The sequence below is a fragment of the Arvicanthis niloticus genome, chromosome 26 (genome assembly GCF_011762505.2).
Source record: "Arvicanthis niloticus isolate mArvNil1 chromosome 26, mArvNil1.pat.X, whole genome shotgun sequence".
Taxonomy (NCBI): domain Eukaryota; kingdom Metazoa; phylum Chordata; class Mammalia; order Rodentia; family Muridae; genus Arvicanthis; species Arvicanthis niloticus.
In genome coordinates this window covers 6,372,566-6,391,832 of record NC_133434.1, presented here as the reverse complement: position 1 = coordinate 6,391,832, position 19,267 = coordinate 6,372,566, and the positions used below count along the sequence as shown (strand labels likewise).

The window sequence follows — 19,267 nt, the reverse complement described above, 5'->3', positions numbered from 1 at the left end:
TAAGAAAAAAATATGTAAGTATAGTGGTGGATCCATCTGGATCCTACTATATGTAGTATAGTGGTGGATCCATCTGGATCCTACTATATGTAGTATAGTGGTGGATCCATCTGGATCCTACTATATGTAGTATAGTGGTGGATCCATCTGGATCCTACTATATGTAGTATAGTGGTGGATCCATCTGGATCCTACTATATGTAGTATAGTGGTGGATCCATCTGGATCCTACTATATGTAGTATAGTGGTGGATCCATCTGGATCCTACTATATGTAGTATAGTGGTGGATCCATCTGGATCCTACTATATGTAGTATAGTGGTGGATCCATCTGGATCCTACTATATGTAGTATAGTGGTGGATCCATCTGGATCCTACTATATGTAGTATAGTGGTGGATCCATCTGGATCCCACTATATGTAGTATAGTGGTGGATCCATCTGGATCCCACTATATGTAGTATAGTGGTGGATCCATCTGGATCCCACTATATGTAGTATAGTGGTGGATCCATCTGGATCCTACTATATGTAGTATAGTGGTGGATCCATCTGGATCCTACTATATGTAGTATAGTGGTGGATCCATCTGGATCCTACTATATGTAGTATAGTGGTGGATCCATCTGGATCCCACTATATGTAGTATAGTGGTGGATCCATCTGGATCCCACTATATGTAGTATAGTGGTGGATCCATCTGGATCCCACTATATGTAGTATAGTGGTGGATCCATCTGGATCCTACTATATGTAAGTATAGTGGTGGATCCATCTGGATCCTACTATATGTAGTATAGTGGTGGATCCATCTGGATCCTACTATATGTAGTATAGTGGTGGATCCATCTGGATCCCACTATATGTAGTATAGTGGTGGATCCATCTGGATCCCACTATATGTAAGTATAGTGGTGGATCCATCTGGATCCTACTATATGTAGTATAGTGGTGGATCCATCTGGATCCTACTATATGTAGTATAGTGGTGGATCCATCTGGATCCTACTATATGTAGTATAGTGGTGGATCCATCTGGATCCTACTATATGTAGTATAGTGGTGGATCCATCTGGATCCTACTATATGTAGTATAGTGGTGGATCCATCTGGATCCTACTATATGTAGTATAGTGGTGGATCCATCTGGATCCTACTATATGTAGTATAGTGGTGGATCCATCTGGATCCTACTATATGTAGTATAGTGGTGGATCCATCTGGATCCTACTATATGTAGTATAGTGGTGGATCCATCTGGATCCTACTATATGTAGTATAGTGGTGGATCCATCTGGATCCTACTATATGTAAGTATAGTGGTGGATCCATCTGGATCCTACTATATGTAGTATAGTGGTGGATCCATCTGGATCCAACTATATGTAGTATAGTGGTGGATCCATCTGGATCCTACTATATGTAGTATAGTGGTGGATCCATCTGGATCCTACTATATGTAGTATAGTGGTGGATCCATCTGGATCCTACTATATGTAAGTATAGTGGTGGATCCATCTGGATCCTACTATATGTAGTATAGTGGTGGATCCATCTGGATCCTACTATATGTAAGTATAGTGGTGGATCCATCTGGATCCTACTATATGTAGTATAGTGGTGGATCCATCTGGATCCCACTATATGTAAGTATAGTGGTGGATCCATCTGGATCCCACTATATGTAGTATAGTGGTGGATCCATCTGGATCCCACTATATGTAGTATAGTGGTGGATCCATCTGGATCCCACTATATGTAGTATAGTGGTGGATCCATCTGGATCCCACTATATGTAGTATAGTGGTGGATCCATCTGGATCCCACTATATGTAGTATAGTGGTGGATCCATCTGGATCCTACTATATGTAGTATAGTGGTGGATCCATCTGGATCCTACTATATTTAGTATAGTGGTGGATCCATCTGGATCCTACTATATGTAGTATAGTGGTGGATCCATCTGGATCCCACTATATGTAGTATAGTGGTGGATCCATCTGGATCCCACTATATATAGTATAGTGGTGGATCCATCTGGATCCTACTATATGTAAGTATAGTGGTGGATCCATCTGGATCCTACTATATGTAAGTATAGTGGTGGATCCATCTGGATCCTACTATATGTAGTATAGTGGTGGATCCATCTGGATCCTACTATATGTAGTATAGTGGTGGATCCATCTGGATCCCACTATATGTAGTATAGTGGTGGATCCATCTGGATCCCACTATATGTAAGTATAGTGGTGGATCCATCTGGATCCTACTATATGTAGTATAGTGGTGGATCCATCTGGATCCTACTATATGTAGTATAGTGGTGGATCCATCTGGATCCTACTATATGTAGTATAGTGGTGGATCCATCTGGATCCTACTATATGTAGTATAGTGGTGGATCCATCTGGATCCTACTATATGTAGTATAGTGGTGGATCCATCTGGATCCTACTATATGTAGTATAGTGGTGGATCCATCTGGATCCTACTATATGTAGTATAGTGGTGGATCCATCTGGATCCTACTATATGTAGTATAGTGGTGGATCCATCTGGATCCTACTATATGTAGTATAGTGGTGGATCCATCTGGATCCTACTATATGTAGTATAGTGGTGGATCCATCTGGATCCTACTATATGTAGTATAGTGGTGGATCCATCTGGATCCTACTATATGTAGTATAGTGGTGGATCCATCTGGATCCTACTATATGTAGTATAGTGGTGGATCCATCTGGATCCTACTATATGTAGTATAGTGGTGGATCCATCTGGATCCTACTATATGTAGTATAGTGGTGGATCCATCTGGATCCTACTATATGTAGTATAGTGGTGGATCCATCTGGATCCTACTATATGTAAGTATAGTGGTGGATCCATCTGGATCCTACTATATGTAGTATAGTGGTGGATCCATCTGGATCCTACTATATGTAGTATAGTGGTGGATCCATCTGGATCCTACTATATGTAGTATAGTGGTGGATCCATCTGGATCCTACTATATGTAAGTATAGTGGTGGATCCATCTGGATCCTACTATATGTAGTATAGTGGTGGATCCATCTGGATCCTACTATATGTAGTATAGTGGTGGATCCATCTGGATCCTACTATATGGTTTTGGTATTACATTTATGCTTTATGATCCAAAAACATTACTGCAGTTGTCAACATTTAAAGAAAGTGGGCTGCTGATCTGTAGGAGGACGTAAAGCAAGTTGTTATAAACACAAGATCTGGAACAAGAATGCTTCTCTATTGTCACCACCTGCTAGCTCTGTGACATTATCCAAATTAATCTCTCTGTGCTTAACTTCTCCATCTGTAAAGCAGAGTTAAGGACAGTGCTCCCGTCACAGATTTACTGTGGGCATTAAAAGAGAAGTAGAGCATTTAAAGTGATATTCCTAATTGCCTTCATTCAATAAATGTTAGCTATTACAATGATTACAAAATGATGCAACCACAGTGTGTGTATACTGAAAGGCTTATGAATGAAGGTAAACTCGAGTAGAGCAAAGCAGGAAACTAAAGTGTTATATAAAAGCACACAGTAAGCACAGAGTGTGAATGACACCTTCGAATGAACCCCTCTGTCAGGACTCCATAAAAAGACTCAATTTCAACACTCCTTCATCTCTATAAAAAGAACCTCACTGCAGCAATCAACATTAAGAGTCACTGGGCAGTGGCAGTGTACGCCTTTAGATCTAGCACTAGGAGGCAGGGAGGCAAAGGCAGGCAGATCTCTGGGTTTGAGGCTAGCCTGGTCTACAGAATGAATTCCAGGACATCCAGGACTACATAGAGAAATCCTGTCTTAAGAAACAACAACAACAAACCCCTAACAACAACAAACAAAACAAGACACCCCCCCCCCCAAAAAAAAACAAAGGAGTTATGTAGGAAAAAGTAATCAAAGTTTCAACTGCCCACACCATTCAACATGTTTCTTTTCATGGATATAACCCCAGTGCCTTCAATACCTGGCATATGAAAATGGCTCCACAAATTTTTGATGAGGGAGTGAATAACAATTCTTTAAGATTATGTCTAGGCAGTTCAGATACCACATACAAAGTTGACACATTCTTTATAAATTACAAACCAATCTTTCCAGGTAGAGAAAAATATTTATAAATTACATAAATAATAAAAGCAGTTTTTGATTGATATGAACTTTTACTTTTTAATCACTTATTTTTAATCACTTACAAACATAACTTGGCTTATTCAAATAAATGAAGTAATCTAAAGAGAAAAAGTACTGAAAGTTTCAAAAGTTTGAGCTATTACAATGAAGCAGTCTCACAGAGGAACTGCAAGTAGCAAACACAGAAGCAAACAGTGTCCTATCTACTCAGTTACACGCAATAGTATCTGCTAACTCAAATACGTTTCCATCAACACCGCTGAGCACTCGTGGGAAACCGAGTGATGACTGCGGTCCCGAGAACACCGGGAGCAGGCACAGGTTGTTATCTCACTACGGCTTAACGCACATCCTAAGTGAAAGGACAACACTTGATTAGTGCAGGAGAACAACAGTATTTCCTCAGCCTCCAAGGACGCTAAACTACAAATGCGTGATGATTAAAAGATTTAAATACATGTCTTTTTCCGAGTGCAAACATCTCATCTAGTACTCAGAACAGTGGAGAGTTCAGCACAGATTTCAAACTCCAGATAACTCTGACATATGTGGGGCTGGTGCATTAAGCATTTATTTTAAATACATACAGAAGTTTCTGAAATGCCCAAAGTAAGCAGAATAAAGAGCATGGTACATAAAGGTCCCCACAATGAGAAAATTAAGTATGTTCTTATCCCTATGACCATAAAAACTGTTTAAAATCTAAAGCACTAACAGGATTGGTGGTGCATGTCTTTAATCTCAGCACTTAGGAAGCAGAGGCAGGTGGATCTCTGTGAGTCTGAGGCCAACCTGGTCTACAAAGTGAGTTCCAGGACAGCCAGAGCTACAGCGAGACACTGCCTCAGGATCATTCATAAACAAATGGATGAAGAAATAGCACTAATAGTACTTGTTAGCTGTTTCTGAAACACTGAGCTCTTTCCCACTTTATTTCATTTTCTAAACATTATTTCCCACAGTGGTGGGGTCGGGGGTGTCCTGTCCCACAAAAGGAAACACTGCTAGTGCAGTGGTTCTCAACCTTCCTAACGCTGTGACCCCTTAATACAGCGCCTCATGTTGGGATGACCCCTAACTATAAAATTATTTTGTTGCTACTTCATAACTAATTTTGTTAGTTATGAATTGTGATGTAAATATTTGTGATCCGGGCTGGAGAGCTGGCTCAGGGGTTAAGAGCACTGACTGCTCTTCCAGAGGTCCTGAGTTCAATTCCCAGCAACAACATGGTGGCTCACAGCCATCTGTAATGAGATCTGATGCCTCTTCTGGTGTGTCTGAAGACAGCTACAGTGTGCTCAAATAAATAAAAAAAAATCTTTAAAAAAAAAAAGTTAAAAAAAAAATATTTGTGATCCCTGAGAAATGGTCATTCGACCCCCAAAGGGGTCCTGACCCGTGGGTTAAGAATCCCTGTGCTAATATATCTTAGCCTAGTAATAAAAAACATACTTACATAACATGAAATCTGGCCCAACATGGCAGCATACTCCTATAATCTGAGCATTCTACAGGAGGAGACAGGACTGTTCCAGCTTCACAGCTAACCGAATCTACCTAGTGAGGGCTAGGCCTGCCAGGACTACCTTGTCTCAAAATGCTTTAAATTTTTTTAAAACTGAAATCTTAGATCTGAATTTTAGTTCTTATCCTCTGGCTAAGAAAAAGAGAAAAGAATGTAGGATAACCATTTTTGTCCACATTTGTCCAAACTGGACAGACTAGAGGCTAAAGAATGTATCTTCCAGCCATAGGGCAGGGCTGTCCTAACACGGTGTTCTATTTCTACCTCTCTGGGTTGTGAATGACGAAGCCTAACACTTAGCCATGAAGTCCCATAAAGTCATCTGCCCCACAGCAAAGAACTGGCCAAGGTAGATAGGCAGTTCCAGAACAAGTTAAGATCCAACAAATAAATCCCTTAGGAACTGTGCCAGGAATGTATGGCCTCTTCTCCTCCCAAGTTTCCACTCACCGCTGCTCTCACTGTTCACCTAACTCTGCAAGAATGATTTCAAAATGGCCTCCGTGCCTCCACGCTTACCCATTCCATTTATTCACATTACCGCCAGTGACTGCTGTAAAATGAAGAGTAGCCATGCCACTAGGTGGCTTAAAATGCTTTGCTAGGTAAGGATAAAGCCCCTGACAGATCACCTGACTCCAGATTGTTGCCAGTCTCCTTTCTTCTTGCGACCTACCTCCCTTGACCCTTCACTCAACCAAGTGTACCACTGGAGACTCTGGGACTTCACCATGTTGGAAAAACTCTACAAGAGCATAGAGTGGGCAGGCGATGGCTCTTGTTTCATGGGTCAGCTGACCTAAGTTTGATCCCTGAAACACATCTTCTGGTCTCTCCAACCACCAGGCACACAGACATACATGCAGGCAAGATGCCCATACACAGAAAACGAACAATGTTTAATATAAAATAAAAACTTTGAACAAGAGTACAAGGCTGTCTAAATGGCTCAGAGTGTAAGGGTGTTTGCCACCAAGCCTAACAGACCTGAGTTCAATCTCTGAAATCCACATTGGCAAAAGGAAAAAAGCCAACTCCCAAAACCTGTTGTGCTGACTTGCATTTGAATACCCAAGAAAACACACCACATACACACCACACATACACTAAACAAATTAATACAAGAAAACACACCACATACATACACTAAATAAATTAATATAATTTTCAAAAAGAGCAGCATGAAAAATGCTGATCTCACCTCTGTGTCTTCTTTCTTGGGGGGAGGGGGAGCTGGGATGGTTCTCATGTCATGTATCCCAGGGTGATCTTCCTGCCTCTATGCCCAAGTACTGGGACTATGGCTCAGCTCATTCATCTCATATCTAACTAAGGATGGATTCAGACATCAATTTTAGGGCCTGTGACAGCTGCCCACATAGGAACTAAAGAGACAATGCATACTTGAAAACAAAAACTGCTCTAGTAAAGATGGCACTGGCACCAGGCTGTAGTCTCAGCATTACAGGAAGCCGAGCAGAAGAATCATGAGTTGAGGACCAACCTGAGCCACACAGTTAGTTCTAGGCCAGTCTAAGCTACAAAGCAAAATCTTGCCTGAGAGTCAGGAGCTTCAAAGAGAGGGAGTAGAAGAGGAACATGGGGGAGGGGAGTCCTAGTACTGCAAGAGGGCACCTAGTAAGATGGTTGAACAAGGACTCGCTTAGGTCAAAAGGACAGATGCCAAGTAAGGGATATATAAAAAAGGTCAAGTCTGAGAAGACCAGATGGGCTGGGCCTATGGGCACTGAGTAACAGGTGGTATGTATCCTGGTCCCTACAGTCTACCCTAGAGCAAACCTTATTGAGGGGACCTCAAGTATCTCTGGGCTACTTCACAACACTGGGAATGGCTCCCTGCTACTGCAGACTCTCCAAGGCAAAGACTAGCACCTGCAGCTGCTCTATTAAAGTGCAAATGAGAAAAGAATCACAGCCACAAAACTCTTAGTGAGAAGCACTCAGAGACAGGGAAGTCAGGCAAGCATCTCTTCCAAACGTAAAGCTTGGGGAGTGGAACATGGAGGATGGGTTCCTTCGGTGAGTTTTAAGATGTCTCCCCTTCCTGTTCCTCTAGCTCTTCTATTCTGCCATCTCCCGAGTATGCCCTATGTGGGGACAATGGGAACCTGAGCTGTAAGGGTCTTCTTTCCTCTCATTTTCCTCATACCAATCTTAGATGCAAAATGTCTGCGGTGCCTCAGGTGGGGTTATGGGGAAGCAACGCAGGCAAAGACTGGGAAGAAGGGAAATTGGTGCGATGCCAGGGGCAACCAAGAGGATAGAGCACAGTCTGTTGGGGGTTCCCACATCCATAGCTTTAAAGAGGCTCCAAAGCTGGCCCGCCCGTGCTCAAGGAAGGCAGAACCTACTGGAGCAAAGTGCACACAGCGTCAGCAAGTTAACGTCTGTAAAGCACAGAGAACAGTGTGGTGCGTGCTCAATGCTACACAATTGTAGCACTATACACTACAGTCACTGGTATTATTCGGTAAAATGTATTTCTAGTCTATGTACATGTTACAGTAATGCACTATAAATGTTACAGTGCTCCTGAGCTCCACACCAACAATTCATCTGCTCTGCTGCCTGCTGCCCAAGGAACACCAGGTTACCTTCAGGTAAAGCCTGGAAGCCAGGGCAACGTGAGCCTGAAGCTCAACCACAGTGCCCAGTGAGCTTACTACCAATACCAACACAGCCTCACAAACTTCACTACACAGCAACTCGTTCTTCAGGGTCTAACTCCTTCGGGTAAAGGCTCACCATTGTACTTCTCCAATGCTGTAAGTAATGAAACTTTAAGGTCTTTATTTCAGATCTTATTACTTAAAGAAACCTGGACCACAAGGATTGAGTCCCATTGTATTAGATAAGAAAGATATCTAACCGATATCCAGGGCTACATATTTCCTCTACTGACTGATCAGGGACCTAAAAGCCTTGAAGACTGGGTTCATCCCACCGTATTTTTCAGGAAAAAAGTTTGACCTCTAAATTTTGAATGACTAAAGCAATGATGGATCTGAGACATTGCTTCCTTCAAATGTAAGGAGAAATATCTCCAACTCCATGAATCTACTAACATTTACCAACAAGGATATCACAAGGAGTTCTCAGATTCAGAGTACATTATTCATAAATTTTACACCCATTTTGGTCTCACTCATCCCAAACCACGGTATTTTATATATCCTACTAATTCCTATAAAACTTTAAATGTTTTTAGATTTATCTTCTTACATACATGAGTGCTGCCTGCATGTATGTATGTGCACACATTCTTACCCAGTGCCCATGGAGGTCAGAGGGTGTCAAATCCCCTGGAACTGGAGCAACAAAGTTGTGAGCCAACATGTGGTTGCTGGAAACAAAACCCAGGTCCTCTGTAAGCACAACAAAGGCTCCTAGCTTCTGTTTTAGAGGTACATGAATTTCAAAGTCTTTGGGGACTGTGCAGCAGAAAAGTTTGAATACCATTAATTCCAGCACTGCGACATGCGGCTATTCACATTTAAGCTAAATTAAAACAAAATTCTGCTGTAGTCACTCTGGCACCATTTCAGTTACTCACAGCACCTGTGGTTATGCAGCTCTAAACCCTTTCTACTACAGCACAGAAAGGCCTCCTGGACTTTGTGTGCCAAAAAACCAAGAACTTAATACTTGCCCCAGTCAACTTAGCTTAGAATACTTTTAGTTCTTGGCCCAAAATCTCCACCACTTCGAACAGGGAACCACTTCAAAGTTGTCCCTGTAGAGAAACAGAATGGTATGACAAATGAGAAGAATTCTGACCTCCCCTTAGAGGTCTTGAGTATGTGGCCAAAAGAATCCTTTCAGAGTGCTTTAATACTCCAACAGCATTCAACATAGTAGCCATGAGTTAAAGTGGCTATTTAAAAGTTTGAAGTAACTTCATTGAAACTAAACATAATTTAAAACCCAGTTACTTGGGCACATTAGTCACATTCTGAGGGGTCAGTAGACACCTGTACCTGACAGCAACGACACTGAACTAACAGTTACAAACATTTCCATCAGAAAATTTTATTGGATGGCAATGTTTATACTGCATGGCTTGTTCCGTATTTTTCCTTTTCTGGGTTTTCAGACAGGCACTGGTTTAACTCAAGCCAACTTCTCTATATGGCCAAGAATGAGTGACCTTGAGCCCCTGATCTTCCTGCCCCCACTTCCAATTGTTGAGATTCTACTGCTCTACCATGCCCGCTTTGCTGTCCCGGGGAAGGAACCCAATGCTTATCCATGATGGGCAAGTATTTCTACCACAGCTACATGATCAGCTATATCTTTATACTTTATAAATGCTTTTCTTTTACTCTTCGTGTTGGTATTTTGTGATGGTTAAGGCCAAATTTACACTCTTATGGAAACACAACTATAGATGTATCTACAAGTGTTTCTCAAAAGGTCTAAGGAAGGAAACCAACTGAATGTCATTCTCTAATGGGATGTCTCAGGCTGAATAAAACCCAGACAGCAAGCTGAACAACAGCACTCATCTCTCTGCTTGCTTACTGTGAAGACAATACGTCCCTGCCACAATGGACTACATCTGCAAACCGTGACCAACCTACACCCTTCCTTCCACAAGTTGCTTTTGTAGAATATTTTGTTACAGCAATGAAAAACGGTAACATAGAGACACTCTGTGTATCCCAGATTTGCTTGGCACTTCTCATGCAGTCCATGCCAGCCTTGAGATTGCAATCCTCCTGCCTCTGCTTCCTGAGTGCTAGAATTTCAAATGTAAACCATCAGGCCCAGATACATTCTTCATTAAAATAGTAATAAAAAAAGGCCAAGAAATAATTGAGAATCCCATTCATTCACAGTTCTAGTGGGAGCTTGTTGTATCTTAATTTAGCCCAACCGTAAGAGCTGTGAGACTGAGCTCCGATAACCAGGATAACCTTGACCTCTCTATGGAGCCAGGCTGGCCTTAACCTTTTGCTCAACCTCCCTAATGTTGGGATTATAGGCTTCTGCCACCATATACTCTACTCAAAGCAACAGAACGTATTGGTTGTTTTTGTTTCTAACAGTGCTGTGGATAGAACCCAAGGCCTTAGAGTGCTGGACAAATAAATGTTCCACCACTGAGCCACACTGCCAACCCCAAACAAACTTTCAAGTAAACTTTCAAGTGATAGTAAGATAGAGACAACAGAATCAGAATATGTAGCAAACGGTAAGAGAAAGCTCTCTTATCTACTTATGTGGCTGGCAGCATTTCTTGGAGATCTTTCGACACAAAGAAGAAAAGTCTGGTCTACAAACACCACAGGAAAGTCCTCAGGGATGGGCAGTCCATTAAAAGGCTTGTACAAAGAGAAAGGCATCTTTTGGCTCCAAATTATCTCAGACCTATTGGTTCTCACAAGCAGAAAGCATAACTAAAATAAACGGCCAAATACATTGTACTGTAATTTGGGTGCTAATGATAAAATGTATCCCAACATAATGACAACTGATGAGCAAATGTAAGCCGTGTCCCAAGAAAATTAACTATTTTGTTTGCTAGACAGAAGACTTTGAAGGTTAACCAGCATGGAACAGACACAGCAAAGACAAGTTTGTCAGGTCACACACAATACCTTGCCTTTCAACTTCTGGCGAAGCTGGACATATGTAATACATCCGTTCAGAGACATAAAGCCAACCTTCAAGAGGCAAATTTCTGACAAACACCCAAAAATATGTGACTTGAGAATGAGGTTTACAGTGCGTCAGATTAACTGACTTAAGTAAGCGTGAATGTGGCTTCTGGCTCAGAAGTGAATGCTTTCATGAATCCTAAGTCAAGACAGATCTTTCAACTACTGTGGATGATGGGAAAGATGGCTCCCCTTTGAAGTGCTCACACTTACAATCTGCTTCAGTCCTATGCCACCTAACCAAGTACTGCACTGCATACCATCACTCGAGTTGTCTCATACAACTCTTCCGTGTGTGTGGACAAGCTGCAGCCGGAGTAAAAGCACTTTAGATTACAGGAGCCATATTTAACAGGGGTTTAGATTACAGGAGCCATATTTAACAGGGGTTTTGTATACTAATGTCATCTGTCAACAGCCCCACAAATAACAAGCACTCAAGCAAGGTTCATTTGGTAAGTGAACATATGAAGAAAAGTTTTGTAAGAAAAAAAAAATCATACAATGTACACAAAACAACACAAAAAGAAAAAAAAGCCCTCTATCTTTGTTTATCTGACTCCAAAATTGGGCTGGAATTGGTGGCAAACACATTTTTTTTTTTTTTTTGGGCAAACAAAAACACAAGAAAATTTCAGAATAAACAATCTGTGTAGTAAGGCAGTTTTAAACACATCTATTTATCCAACAGCCAGAACAAATGCCAATGTCATGGCAGACGTCAAATGAAACTCTAAACAATGTTTGTATCTGATTTTCAATTAAAATATTGTAGCTTAGAAATATAGTTAGGAAGAATATTAAAAAGTTGAACTTCAGTAACAAAATCCAAGCATTTTTAATATTTATACTCTTAATATTTTTGATGTATGAGTAACAAGTACAGTCCAGGGAAGCAATGTACTTTAAGACAGGCAGGTGGGTGAGAGCTAGGCTAAGGGTCAGTCTTTTTTAGGAGGACGGCCACTCCACGTTAGAAATCATCTGAGTGGAAAAACTGATTACTACTCATCTCTTCAAATCAAGAGGAAATTATTTATTAGAGCTGGGCATGGTGGCACCTTCCTATAATACTCACAAGGTAGAAGCAAGAGGATCAGAAGTTTGTGACCAGCCTCAACTACATATCAAATTCAAAGTCAGCCTATGCTACATGAAACCCCATCTCAAAAAAATGGAAAAGAAAAAAAACAAACTTGCTGGTATGTATCTCTATCCACACCCACACGCGTCTAATACGTTCATGTAGTTTGCCTTCATGTACGTAAGTCCGAGTTATCACTGTGTAGCTGGTGCCCCTGGAGTGAGATGTTTGTGAGCCCACATGTGGATGCCATGAAAGAACATCCACATACATCCACATCCTGTGAAAGAACAGTGCTCGGAGCCACTGAACCATCTTCCATCCCCTTTACTGGCTTTACATAACCAAATGTTTATAGGAATTTCAAGTATATTACAAAAGAAATATAACTCACTCATCTGGTGTGCTTTCTCTCTGTGAGCCTCTGTTATTAGGGCTTTTGTTAACTGGTATTTGTAACAACAGTTTAGAGAACAATGCAAGGAAGCAATGGATTGGGCAGTTTATGCAGCATTGCCTACATCCTGTTAAGGTGTTTTGTTTGCTCTTCGATGCTGAGAATTGAACCCAGGGCAATTCCATATACTAACCACATGCTAACACTGACATACTACCCCTGAGCGTGCACTTAAATAAGCTACATTACTCTACATGAGAACTTCCTGGTTGGGGGGCTGGAGAGATGGGTCCTTAGTAATAAGCATTTGCTGCTCTTGCTGAGGACCCAGGGTTCAGTTCCCAGCACCCATCTACTTGACAGCTCATAAACATCCATAATTCCAGGTCCAGGGGATCAAATGCTTTCATCTGACCTCTGCAAGCACCAGACGCTCACTTGTAGGCAAAACACTCACTTAAGATAAAATAAACAACCAAAATAACCAGGCGGTGGTGGCTTTAATTCCATCCTTTAATACCATCATTCTGGAAGCAGAGGCAGGCAGATCTCTGAGCTCAAGGCTATCCTGGTCTACAGAGCAAGTTCCAGGACAGCCAGGGCTACACAGAGAAACCCTGTCTCAAAACTTTCCACTTCCACCCTTCAAAAAGATAGGTAAATCTTAAAAAACAAACAAACAAACAACTTTCTGGTCTTCATCTATTTTGTACAATATTACTGACTGGATCTTTTTTCAGATTTGCCTTCTTTATATGCGTATATGGTGTACATCGTGGTGTGTCCAGCCTTCCATGTTTCTATGGTACCTAGAAGTGGCTGTAAACTGCCCTCTGAGCTGGCTCTCCAGCCCCTGCATTTCTTTTTTGCATTTCTCATCAATAGTGACATAAGGATTCCAAATTACTGTTCTAAGCTGCCACTTCTAGAAACTGGGACCTAAAAATTTGTTTTGAGGTCAAAGGTTGTAAGACCTTAAGGTTGTAATTTTCCTGAGAATAATCTTTATTCCCTGGGCAGCTACCTCATGACTCTGTTTTCAGTGACTACATTTGCTTCTGTGCTAAAGATAACACTTACAGTTGTCTAAAAGGACAGAGCTGGGGGAGATTTCACTAACATGTCTTCTGTATGTGTCCCCGGTGCTGGGGACTGACTCCACAGCCTTATAGAAAACAGGCAAGCACTCTACCACAGAGACAACTCCTCAGCCTTTTAAAGCTTTCTTAGCTTTAAAGCAGTATTTAAAATTGGGCTCCAAAGTCCATATTTTTAATTTTTAATAACATGACTATAAACTTTTATACATTCAGTCACAGTTTGTATCAACTTGACACAAACCTGGATATACCCGGGAAGGGGGAAACTCAGTTGAGAAACTGTCACAGACTAGTTACAGCCAGGTCTGTAAGCATTCTCTTAACTGCTAACTGACACAGGCAGGCCCAGCCTATTGCGGTGGTGCTGTCCCAGGGAAGGTAAACCTGGACTAGGAAGGAGAGGCAGCAGAGCAGGCCAAGGGAAGCAAGCCAGTGTGTGCTGTTCCTCCGTGGTCTCTGCTTCAGTTCCTACCTACAGGTTCTTTCCGTGAGCTCCTGCTCTGGTGAGGTTGTTTGAATTAAAATGGCCTCCACGGACTCATATTTAAATGCTTGGTCCCTAGTTGGTGGAACTGTTTTGCGAAGGATTAGGAAGTATGGCTTTGAGGCATGAGATGTGTCATCCTGCTTGAGAATCAGGTGTAAGCTCTGTTCTACTGATCCAGCACCATGCCTGCCTCTAGGCTCGGTTCAAGACTCACCCTCTGAAACTGTAAACAAGCCTGCAATTAAATACTGTCTTTAATATATTGCCTTGGTCATGGTGTTTCTTCACAGCAATAGTAAACTAAGATATCTGGCTTCCCTAAATAATAGGCTATAAGCTGTTTGCCAAACAAGCCCTTTCCTCCCCACACTGGTTTTGGTCAGTGTTTTATCACAGCAACAAAAAGTAAATACATACATACATACATACATACATACATACATACATACAAACAAAGAATGCCTTCCAAAATTCTTTCTAAACTTTCTTAGATGAATCAAGTATTTACTCAGTGCATACTGAATGCTAGTTTGTGGAGGGACAAGACAGACCAGAACTTGTCCTTACTCTTTAATTCTGGCAGAAAATATCAACATTAACAAGAGTCTTGAGTTTCTTGATCCAAATCATTTTGAGCCAAGCACTTACAAAAGCAAACATCTGTCCGTCAGCCCTCCCTGTCTGTTAACTGCTATAGTATCAGAGAACCCATCATCATCTCATTATCTCAAAACACTACAAGTTTGAGGTCAACTTGGTCTTACCTGTCTGAAAACAGGTAAACTGATCCTCTAAATTCTTCAGAGGCTCAATCTCCTTTCTTTGCTTTAGATTTCCTTCTCATAACTGGACAATGAAGCATTCCAACTAGATATTCCCTGGTTGTTTGAGAAACAATTTTATGGAGAGATTTACATTCAGCAAGATTTTGATAGTACACTTTGAAAATCCTATGAATAAAAATCAAGAAAACAGGCATAATTTACAAATGCCTAAGACACTCTCAGAACTCCAGAAAAGTTTGTGGGTGGATGCTATCCAGGACAGTTTAAAGGAACTGCCCCAGATCTAACATGAACGACCCTGAACAGAGCAATGAATGAAATCCAAAGAACAGCAGTTTTTCACTAATATATATTTCAGTGACATTCATGTTTAACAAAGGAGTTCAATAAGAATCCTCAAATGTACATAAGCAAATAATCTAACTTAGCTTTCTAATGGGTGTCAAATTTATCGAACAGTTGGTAATAATGAAAACAGCTGTTTCTGGACCAAATTTTCTAAGTAACAACGTCTCCAAATGAACATCTTGGGGGCCAAGGCCTCATGAACTCTGGCACATCTCCCCCAGTTCTGTGTGATCACCCTTACTTAAACAACTGTTCTTACTGACTTTTATGGTCGTTTGCTAATGTGATCTTCTCAGTTATGACTGTTCTTAGCAGTTTTTCACTACCCAGAAAAAAGTAGCCTTCACTATGAGAAATGAACACAGTGTAATGTTTTCAATGAAAACTGGGAGAAACTTCAAGCAGACTAAACTAGAAAGAGGGAAGAACTTAACTGAAGTAAGCACAGCTCCTTGTCTGCAAAGGCAGATACGAACACCTAGACAAATCATTAGAAACAGTAAACCGATATGCAGGCTGATGGTAAAATTAACCCTCATTAAGCCTCCGCATTTAAACATGCAGATGCATTAAGGATGGCCAGATGCATACTCGGTTTTACTTCTGTGCATCCGGGCACCCAAACTAAAGCAGGAAAAAAAACAAAAAAAACAAAAAAACAAAAAAACAAAAAACTGGGTGTCAAGAAAGGGCTTCCTCAAAATTAGAAGCCTCCTGACTCTCCAGGCAACCCCACTCTGAAAAGATCGCTAGTCCAAATTCCAAAAGAACCCTCAAAGCAGACTAACGTTTAAGGTGTCCTCCACTGTCCTCCACCTCCACGATAACAATACACGATCTTTCCTTCATCAAGCCTTTCCAACTCTCCAAAAAGCACCTCAAGTCTTGCTAGTCCTCTTACCACCTCGACTGACAAGCAATGCGACCGACACAAAAGGCCAGCCGTTCCAATGCTCTTTTCTTAAAAACTGCAAAAAAACACTGGGGCGCTCAGCCGGCCCTCTGCTGCCCTGCCTCAAATCCATCCCAGCTGGAAAGCTTCAGCCTGGGAGCCCCCTCTATCTGGGAACAAAGCAGTGCGGGCGACAGCACCCGCGCACAATAAGAGAAACTACCAACTTCAGAGCGCAGGAACATCCTCGATTGGCAAGAAAGAGGGGCGGCGGCAGACACGCCCAACTTCAAACTCGGGAAACCTACGGGCTGGCGGCCATCGGGAGAGAAGCGCCCCTTCCCAGGGAGAGAAGAAAGAGGCGGAGCAGACACAAGGGGTACCCGGGGCCCGGGAGGGGAGCCCCGCGCTCGCCCCGGCCCCCGCCCCCAGGCCCGCTTCCCCGCCTTCTCTGCCTCTGGTTCGCTGCCCCGGGCAGAGCGGCCGGTTACCTTGATGCGCTCCCGGCACTGGGACGGGGTCCGCTCGTAGCCCAGCTCGGCCAGGGCCCGGGACACGCGCTCGTACATGGCCGGCCCAGGGGCCTTGCTGCCGAATACCGTGCCGGCTCCCTCCAGCTGCTGGTACCGCGCCTCCACCAGCCGCTCGTTGCCCCACACAGCGATGAGCGCGTTCGTCTCGGCCGGCGTCCACGACATGCCCCGGCAGGCGGCGGCAGCGGCCGCCGCAGCCCCGCCACTGCCGCCGCCGGGCGAGAAGGAGACCGAGGACGAGGCGGCGCTGCGGCCCCCCAGCCCCAGCCCGAGACCCCCGGACGCCGCGGCCCCCGAGCCCGCCGCGCTGCCCGGCCCGAGAGGGGAGGCTCCCCGCGGCGTGGAAGGGTCGGACAGCGATGGGTTCCCGTCGCTCAGGTCGCCAGGAGAAGCCGGGGAGAGCACCTCCATCTTCGGAATTTTTAGCGGCGAGTTGGCGGGCAGCTCCGAGCCACAGGGCGCAGCCATCTTCCAAGCCGCCGCCGCTGCACCGCCCGGAAGTGACGCACCCCTGCTTCCGGCCACCCCGGCCTCCGCCGCTGCCCCGGGGTCCTGGCTCCGGGCTGGGTGGGTAGCAGAGAGCAGAGGGCGCGGAGGATGTGTCTGGATGGCTCAGGCAGCCCGCAGATCTTTTCCCCCTCCAGCCCTTGGGCGCCGGGCGCTCCCTTCCGGAGACGAGAAGCTGGGACCTGGCGCATCCAAGCTCCGAGCAGAGAAGGAAGGGTGGGGGCATTAGGGCGCGGGAGTCGGGGACTCCAATCGAAGCCTTTCCACTTCCTCTCCCATCTCAGCTTGGGTGAGGCCCGCGAGGGGCTCGAATTAAGGACGAGTTGGCTATTTCTGTTTTCCCGTCCCCTCCCCTGAGCCTCTCCTCCCTCTCAGCCCGCCTTTGGGTACCCGGACCGTGGTTCAGGTTGGAGACTAGGAAACCCTACAAAGGGTATGTGGAGGAAGGGCAAGGCGCGAAGGCTGCTGACGGTAGTTCTGGACAAGGCTTTGGAGAACAGATATGAGCTAGAGTTTGCACGCTCTAGCTTCTCAAGAAACTCATCCGTTATAGCAACTCTGGTTGCACTCACGTGTGCTGCTGGGCAAACACCCTGTCACTGAGCCACACCCACAAGCCCTCGGTTCCTCGCCTGGGTTGTTTGCTTGTTACTCTGGGTAGGTGTAGCCAAAGACAAAGTAAATAGATGTCTTTCTTGCGTTCACACATTATATATATTGGGGGCATGAAAGAGCTCCAGAGCCCAGCAGAATAACTACTCCAGCAGCTCAATCCACTGCGATTTGGAACTGGTTTACAAATTTCCCAGTCAAGTTCCAGGAAATGAAACCATTCTTGCGAGTTAGTAATAAATTAGCACTCACTCCTAATAATAAATTAGCAGTCACTCCTGAATATTTCCGCAAAGTCTTGAACGTTAAAGTAGCATATATTTAGTAGCTATGAGATAGATCCTTGTTTGTGTGGTTTTATTTTGTTGTTTGACACAAGGTTTTTCTGTGTAACCCTGGCTGTCCTGAAACCAGATTTGTAGACCAGGCTGGCCTCAAACTCCACCTGCCTCTGCCTCTGGAATGCTGAGATTAAAGCCCTGCACTGCCATTGTCACTTAGACAATTTCCACATCCCATATTCTTTAAAGCTGGAAATCTTAACTGTTTATCTTGGATCATTAACTTTAAAACCTCAGTAGTGGCCGGAGAGATGGCTGAACAGGTACAGGCATTTGCTGCCAAACCTGAGGACCGAAGACAACCAACTCCCATTACTTGTTCTTTGACCTTCACACATGTGACATGCCACCCATATCCCCACACTTACAAACACAAATATTAACACAGAATATTAAACTTCATTTTAAAATGTGTTCGTTTAGTTTTATGTGTATAAACGTTTGCCTGCATGTATGTGTATGTGGGTCCGTGTAGAACGTTTGCCTGCATGTATGTGTATGTGGGTCCGTGTAGAACGTTTGTCTGCATGTATGTGTATGTGGGTCCGTGTAGAACGTTTGTCTGCATGTATGTGTATGTGGGTCCGTGTAGAACGTTTGCCTGCATGTATGTGTATGTGGGTCCGTGTAGAACATTTGCCTGCATGTATGTGTATGTGGGTCCATGTAGGGACCTGGCACTGGTAAAGGTAAGCAAAAGGCATCAGATAGATAGATCCCTTGGAACTGGAATTACAAGACTTGCAAGCCATCTGCAGGTACTGAGTCCCTTGTAAGAGTAACTACTGAGGGATCTCTCCA

The 19,267-nt window shown here is 43.5% G+C and overlaps 1 protein-coding gene across 12 annotated transcripts in view; it reads right to left on the bottom strand.

Annotated features, from left to right (window-relative positions):
• Nucleotides 1–17,550, bottom strand: part of Msantd2 (Myb/SANT DNA binding domain containing 2) — a 35,023-nt gene extending 17,473 nt beyond the window's left edge. For 3 of the 12 annotated variants that reach the window (XR_013107480.1, XR_013107478.1, XR_013107479.1), the window contains exons 1-2: nucleotides 16,965–17,550; nucleotides 15,213–15,326 (exon numbers count right to left, since the gene is read on the bottom strand). Coding sequence is in view for 4 of the 12 variants with exons in the window: in XM_076924672.1 (XP_076780787.1) it covers nucleotides 16,965–17,474 (510 nt within the window). In the remaining 8 variants the exon portion in view is untranslated. Of the gene's footprint in view, nucleotides 1–15,212; nucleotides 15,327–16,964 lie in introns of those variants that run through there. The other 9 variants (XM_076924672.1, XM_076924673.1, XM_076924664.1 and 6 more) reach the window with 6 other exon arrangements.
• Between the last annotated feature and the right edge of the window lie 1,717 nt (nucleotides 17,551–19,267).